The sequence below is a fragment of the Lolium rigidum genome, chromosome 3 (genome assembly GCF_022539505.1).
Source record: "Lolium rigidum isolate FL_2022 chromosome 3, APGP_CSIRO_Lrig_0.1, whole genome shotgun sequence".
Classification (NCBI taxonomy): Eukaryota; Viridiplantae; Streptophyta; class Magnoliopsida; order Poales; family Poaceae; genus Lolium; species Lolium rigidum.
Genome location: NC_061510.1, coordinates 301,829,432 through 301,837,335, shown reverse-complemented (window position 1 = coordinate 301,837,335; position 7,904 = coordinate 301,829,432). Strand labels below are relative to the sequence as shown.

The 7,904-nt window shown below is 53.0% G+C and overlaps 1 protein-coding gene across 1 annotated transcript; it reads left to right on the top strand.

Moving 5' to 3' along the window:
* The first annotated feature begins 3,415 nt into the window (after positions 1-3,415).
* Positions 3,416-4,676, top strand: LOC124699757 (probable carboxylesterase 18). Its single transcript, XM_047232011.1, has one exon. The coding sequence runs from the start codon at positions 3,416-3,418 to the stop codon at positions 4,445-4,447; it is 1,032 nt and encodes a 343-aa protein (XP_047087967.1). The 3' UTR covers positions 4,448-4,676.
* The last annotated feature ends 3,228 nt before the right edge of the window (positions 4,677-7,904 follow it).

Sequence of the window (7,904 nt, the reverse complement as noted above, 5' to 3'; positions counted from 1 at the left end):
TCGACGCCGCCGCCTCCATCATGCTCCGTGAGTAGTTTCCCCATGGACTACGGGTTCTAGCTGTAGCTAGTTGGTACTCTCTCTCCCATGTACTTCAATACAATGATCTCATGAGCTGCCTTACATGATTGAGATCCATCTGATGTAATCGGTGTTGTGTTTGTTGGGATCCGATGGATTGTTACATTATGATTAGTCTATCTATAAAGTTTGTGAAGTTATTGTTGCTGCAATCTTGTTGTGTTTAACGCTTGTCACTAGTGCACGAGTGGCATGATCTTAGATTTAAGCTCTATACTTATTGCTTAGATTGTATCTACAAGTTGTTTGCACATGTCTATGTCCGGAACCCGAGGCCCCAAAGTGACAGAAATTGGGACAACCGGAGGGGAAGGCTTAGGTATGAGGATCACATGTTTTCACCAAGTGTTAATGCTTTGCTCCGGTGCTCTATTAAAAGGAGTACCTTAATTACCAGTAGATTCCCTTGAGGCCCGGCTGCCACCGACTGGTAGGACAAAAGATGTTATGCAAGTTTCTCATTGCGAGCACGTATTACTATATATGGAAAACATGCCTACATGATTAATAATCTTGATGTTCTGTCTTAATGATATTTCAATCCTATCAATTGCCCAACTGTAATTTGTTCACCCAACACTTGTTACTGGAGAGTTACCACTAGTGAAGATAGCTGGGAACCCCGGTCCATCTCTCATCATCATATACTCGTTTCTATATGTCATTGGAAGTAGTATCAACTATTTTCTCGTGCCATTGCCTCTGTGTTATCAGTATCGCTACCGTGTTACTCGTTACTATTGCTCTCATATTACTCGCTGCTTTCACATCACCCGTGTTACTAGTGCTTTTCCGAGTGCAACTTGAATTGACAACTCAATTGTTAAGGCTTATAAGTATTCTTTACCTCCCCTTGTGTCGAATCAATAAATTTGGGTTTTACTTCCCTCGAAGACTGTTGCGATCCCCTATACTTGTGGGTTATCAATGGACACCTTCTTGAAGACGAGGAACTGGCCTATCTGCAGCTGATGAGCGACGGTGAAGGCCGCCCACCCCTGGTCGATGTATGCGTCATCGCCTTCTATCACCGTAGTTATCCTCCAGTAGCATCCAGTGTTGGTGGTGACGATGATGTTCGAAGGGATTTCTCCGAACCACCTGACGAAATCATGAGGGATCCGTAGCCGGTTGAAGGTTGGCTTGAAGACGATGTGCAGGAACTGGTCGGCCCTACGTCCAGCTGGAAGTGGCCGACGTTAGCCCCCTTCGCTTCTTGGATGGTGCCTCGTCGGGGGTCTGAGGTGACCCAAGCTTGAGCTTCTCAGTCTTCCACAAGAACACATGCCATTAGAGGTGTGCCTGCTCAAGTATATAGATGAAAACGAACATTGGAAACATGTGATACCTCATACATTGGATCACACGGCAGCTCAAGGGACTGCCCTCAAACTAAGTCTAGTGTGCAAGATATCACACACCCACGACCAAGTTTGAGGGCAGCACCTTGCCTTCCAGTGTGCTAGTGTTCAATCATTAGCCAATGCACCAGACAAACCAAAACAAGACCTCATATATGTAGGATCACACGGCAGGCAAAGGAACTGCCCGCAAACTAAGTCTAGTGCGCAAGTCATATGACACACACGACTAAGTTTGAGGGCAGCACCTTGCCTTCCGGTGTGCCATTGTTGAATCATTGGCCAATGCACTAGACAAACGAAAATGAGGCCTCATATATTGGATCACAAGGTAGGCAAAGGGACTGTCCGCAAACTAAGTCTAGTGTGCAAGTAATATGTCACACACGACTAAGTTTGAGGGCAGCATCCTGCCTTCCGTTGTGCCATAGTTAAATCATTGGCCATTGAACAACTGAAGAAGTACAAACATGGAAAGCAAGGTAGCATAGGCCTCATAGAATGAGCACATGTGGAGGAGATGTTTGACCTGAACCAATGGCATGGTGATGTTCAGTCATGCCATAGGTTCTGATCAATCATCTCCTCGCACTATGATTACCGGTTACAATCATCAGCCTAGTTCAATCAGAAACTACACAATCTACAACAAACTATCGCGACTCATTCTGCACAGCAATCTCAACATGCTAAACCCCAGCACAAAAACCCTTCCCTCTTTGCATGCACAGTAAGATCTGCTAGTTTTAGCAATCCAAAGCCCGATCTAGGAAGGATCTACCGCAATCCGATACTAGAGTAACATATCTAAGTTAATCGAGACCGTCAAAAGCAAGAACTGGACAAGAACATCAAGAAATGGGGACGAACACCTTGCAAACGTCAATCCGACCGCTATCCTACCGGAAACCCTACCAGATCTGATGTGCATGTCATCGGAAATGTCCGGGAATGGCATGTTCCGCCAGAACGAGTACGAAGGTGAGAAGGAGAGGTCGTTACCTCCATTGTTCCGGTCGAGGACGAGCTCGAGGTCGCGGGCGAAGTCGAGATGCCGATGAAGACTGCGGAGCAGATTGCGGCCGATGTCGCGGTGCTGCTCGCCGAGGTCTCCTCCTTCGGTAGCGGTGCTCCTCCGTGCGGTGGTCCGACGGATTGGTCGGCGGGAGGGGAACCGCCGGGTGATGTGAAAGTTTAGGGGAGGTGAGAATGCGGTCGTGACTGATAGGAAGGAGAGGGGAGCGGTGAGGCTAATTATGGCGCGTGTTCCTGAAGGGACGCGGCGTTTCCGCCTTCCTTCTCCACGCGTGCATGCTTCTGGCTGCAATGGGTCTGGTTCCGTAGAAACTGCTATTCCAGCCGTTCCTTCAGGCCTGTCCCAAAGTGCTTTAAAACCCGGTTCATGCAAGAACGCAGTGGGCTGCAGGCATCCAAACGGCCGAAAATTACTAGCCTGATACGAGCCAAAGGGATGCAGGCAACCAAACGTGCCATAGCCGTGCGCGTTTGAGAGGCAGTAGCCGGTACGCACGATACGAGTTGTTGAAGACGATTACTTGTGGACGCAGGAGTCTGCTCCACCGTCCTCCTCGGAATCCCCGCGGGACTCTTCGTCTCTTCCACTCCTACCTCGTTCGCCTTCACGTCAAGAGTGTGATTAATATGGCGGGAGTGCCGTCCAACTAGAAGCCAAGCTCGCCGGCGACGGCCAAGGCAAAGGCTCCTCCGGCGGCCGGCACCTCGACAAGGTAACATGGCCCTCATAAAACAACCCCGCTGGAAGTCCTTGCGTACGCAACAGAAACCTATCCCATCCCACTGACAAGCCGACCATCATAACAATCGTACGCGCGTAAATTTCACACCACCTTAAATACCGACAGCTCATCCGAATCTCGTCGCCATCTACCAGTCCAATCCAACTACACTAAAACAGAGTGAGCACTCCGCCCGGCCGTCCCAGGGAAGAAACCATGGCGCACCTGGATCCTCCGGCCAAGGCGGCGAGGCTGGCGCCGCCCATGACGTGGCGGACGCGCCTCTCCATCTTCGCCGCGGGCTACCTCACCGACGCCACCCGCCGCGCCGACGGCACCATCAACCGCCGCCTGCTCGCCTACCTCGACCCGGGCGTCCCGCCCTCCGCCGCCCCGCGCAACGGCGTCGCCTCCCGCGACCTCGACATCGACCCCGCCCTCCCGCTCCCGCTCCGCGCCCGCCTCTTCCACCCCGCGCCCGCCTCCAGCACCCCGCTCCCCGTCGTCGTCTTCTTCCACGGCGGCGGCTTCGCGTACCTCTCCGCCTCCTCCCCGGCCTACGACGCCGCGTGCCGCCGCATCGCCAGGCACTGCGGCGCCGCCGTGCTCTCCGTCGACTACCGCCGCGCCCCGGAGCACCGCTTCCCCGCCGCCTACGACGACGCCTTCGCCGCGCTCCGCTTCCTCGACGACCCCAAGAAGCTCCCCTCCGCCGACGGGGTCCCGCCACTCGACGTCTCCCGCTGCTTCCTCGCCGGGGACAGCGCGGGCGCCAACATCGCGCACCACGTCGCCCGCCGCTACGCGCTCTCGGCCTCCTCCTTCGCCAGCGTCCGGGTCCGCGGCCTCGTCGCCATCCAGCCGTTCTTCGGGGGCGAGGAGCGGACCCCCGCCGAGCTCCGCCTCGACGGCGCGCCCATCGTGTCCGTCCCCCGCTGCGACTGGATGTGGCGCGCCTTCCTCCCGCCCGGCGCCGACCGGACCCACGAGGCCGCGCACGCCGCGTCACCGGCGGCCATGGCCGGCATCGACTCCGAGGCGTTCCCGCCGGCCGTGGTGGTCGTCGGCGGGTACGACCCACTCCAGGACTGGCAGCGGCGCTACTGCGACACTCTTAGGTCCAAGGGGAAGGAGCTGCAGCTGCTGGAGTACCCCGACGCCATCCACGCCTTCTACGTCTTCCCGGAGTTCGCCGAGTCCAAGGACCTAATGATCCGGATCAAGAACTTCGTCGCCGGGACCAAGTGAAGTGAAGTGGAGTGAGCGGCTAGTGTCAGTGTCAACAGTGGTGAGTGTTTGTTTGTTTGCATGTGTGGCCGTGAATGTCTGTCTGGGTGGAGCAGAGGATTGAGTGGGTTCGCGTCACGTCTCTCATGTCTGTGGAGTGTGGAGTATGCATCGCAGTGCGGGCAGGGTACACGATGGGTCGTGACGGTGCACTACTGCTGTCAGTGTCACTGTCACATAGTATTCGACAATCACCTGGACTTGTCCTACTAACAAATTATTACTGCGGATTACAAATCCATCGAGTAGCTTGAGAATCACTCGTCTGATATGTCATCACGCTTCAAATTCAGTCCCTGTGCATGTTTTGAATTGCAACAGGAGAAAACGCAATTGTAACTCATAGCTAGCATAAGGGCATCTCCAGCGCCGTGACGCAAATGGTCGCTGAGCGATCGTTTTCGTCCGTCGTGACCGGAAATTCATTTGGGCCCTGCTTCAGCGGGGCGACGCAAAGTGACCGGCCCGTCCACGGAGACGCAAACCTGGCCCAAATATGCGCCAGGTTTGCGTCTCCGCGGACGCGGCGAGCGTCCTCCATTTCTTACCCGGTCCCGCAAGTCAGCGAGAGCAAAATCGACCGCTTCGACCTGATTTCTTTTTTCACCCTCGTTGGTGCCCTAGTGCGACGCCCCCGCCCCAATCCCCGCCGTCCGCCGCAGCGCCGCAGTACACGCCGCCGAGCACCGTTGTCGCCGCTGCGGAGAGCAGGATCGTACTCGGGGTTGGGGCTCCGACGCGAACCCGCCGGCTGTTTTCGGGCGAAACGTTGCTCGGTTGCGCCGCTCTTCCGCGCCGCCCACGACTCGTTCGACCTATTGCGCCGGTAGGTTCCTTCTCGTTTTTTCGGCGCGATTTTTGCGCGGCCATTGATCAACGGTTCGTATCGACGCGGATGGACGCGTGGCATATGGTGGAGAAGTTCCGCGCGGAGATCGTTGACTCCTCTTCGGACGACGAGTCCGATCATTCGGCGCACACATTGGCAACTACTCGCGGCCTCCATGATCCACGAGTTCACCTCAAACCCGGGCCGCAGCGACCGGGCTCTGTGAAGGGGCGCTCGAAAACCTGCCGCGCAACAGAGTGGCAGGGCAGGCCCGCCTCCACAAGGACTACTTCCACCTCACCAATCCGATCTTTCCGGAAAAATTGTTTCGGCGCCGATACAGGATGTCAAGGGACCTGTTCTTGGTCATTCTACGGGGCGTCAGGAACTACGACCCCTACTTCCAATGCAGGCCCGATGCAACAGGTGCGCTAGGCTTCACCTCCTACCAAAAATGCTCTGCGGCTATTCGCATGCTCTCATATGGAATGGCTGCTGATATATTCGATGAGTATCTTCGAATGGGTGAGAGCACATGCCTTGAGTCCATGTACAGGTTTTGCCGAGCCGTGATTGCCGTGTTCGGACAGTATTACTGTAGGGAGCCAACTGTTGGGGATACAAGACGCCTCCTATCTATCAATGAGTCTAGAGGCTTCCCAGGAATGATTGGCTGCATAGATTGCATGCACTGGGAGTGGAAAAACTGTCCATTTGGATGGCAGGGTTAGTACAGCGGGCATGAGGAGGGACGGACTGTCATTTTTGAAGCTGTCATATCTCAAGATTTATGGATTTGGCATTCATTCTTTGGCATGGCCGGTTCCAACAATGATATCAATGTGTTGCACCGATCACCGGTTTTCGAAAGGCTCATGCAAGGCAAAGCTCCCCGGGTGAGCTATGAGATCAATGGAAATGCATATGACAAGCCATATTATCTTGCTGATGGCATCTACCCTGACTGGGCCACATTGGTGAAGACTGTTCGTAATCCAAACTCCGAGAAGACGAGGAGGTTTGCCAAGATGCAAGAGGCTTGCAGGAAAGATGTGGAGCGTGGATTTGGTGTGCTCCAAGCTCGGTGGGCAATTGTCCGTCACCCGGCAAGAACATGGTCCCTGAAGACCATGCATGAGGTGATGACATGCTGCGTGATCATGCACAACATGATCGTTGAGAACGAGCGTCCCGATGGCCGCAATGAGAACCGAGTGGGAATTCCAAGGTGAGTTGGTTGCGCCACTTCCTGGAGCTTCATCTTGGCGGGACTATCTACATATGAATGTAGAAGTCACAAACGATACCGTCTCCAAACAGCTGCAGACGGATCCGATTGAGCATCAATGGACCATGGCTGGCCATGAAGATCATGCCTAGAGGACTAGTATCTTATTTTCATGTAGACTTTTAAAAATTTAAATGTTATAACTATGACTTCGTTGAAATCCTATTGGTTGTTTCAAAACTTCATATTTGATGCAAACGCGGAAATGCGTCGCGCCGCTGGAGCCACCCCAGGGTGCAAACGGACGCGCGGACAAAAACGGTATGTCTCGCGTCCGCCGCGCGACGCAAACGGACATTTCGGACGTCCGAAATGCGTCGCGCCGCTGGAGATGCCCTAAATTAAGGAAACTGCTGGGCGTCCCCCGGGGGGTTTGATTTCCCAGCCCCCGGGTCGCCAGCCGTCGGATCGGCCATCTTGGACGGCTAGATCTGCTTTTGCTGAATGTAGCAAAAAAACACATCTCGGCAGCAAAAAATAACCCGCTTTTGCTACATTGTAGCAAAAAACGGTTCAGTCACGAAATCAAATAAAAAAGGCTGAGCCTCGTCGGAGACTCGCCGGAGACCTCGTAGCAAAAAAAATATGCTATTATAGCAAAAAAAAAGTGCTAATGTAGCAAAAACCAATATCATCGGAAAAATTGACGAAGACCTCGCCGGAGACCTTGTAGCAAAATTTCTATACTAAAGTAGCAAAACAACAAAACAATTATAGCAAATAAGTTAAGCTATTGTAGCAAAAACTGATATAATCGGATACATTAATGGAGACCTCGCCGGAGACCTCACTGGAGATTTCGTTTGCGACTTTGCGGGATACTACGTAGCAAGAAATGTTGTTTTATTGTAGCAAAATCAAACTTAACAAAGACCTCGCCGAAGATCTTGTAGGAACAATTTCATACTAAGGTACCAAAATAGCACAATTTTAGCAAAAGATTTGTACAATTATAGCTCAAAAGATTTGTACAATTGTAGCTCGTTCGCTGGACAAAAATGTAGCAAAAAAGCCAAATTCAATGAGACGTCACCGGAGACATCATAGCAAACTGCTTTTACTATATTATCAAAACCGCATAACAAATGCAGCAAAAAAATCTACTACTGTACCATCACATTTTATTGGCTAGGTCCTTGAAGTTACAGCACTGCAAAAAATCATCGTCTGCGGCCTTTGTCTCGGACGAAGGCATCACGGTGGTGGAGACCCAAACCCACCAACGGCGGCGCGGGGAGCACAACCTCGAGCTCGTAGCATTAGCAGCTTGCCCCTGCCCCTTGATACTGTAGGATAACGTT

What these genes read in the sequence shown, in the direction of transcription:
- LOC124699757 (XM_047232011.1), top strand. Translation starts at nt 3,416, where the DNA reads ATGGCGCACCTGGATCCTCCGGCCAAGGCGGCGAGGCTGGCGCCGCCC.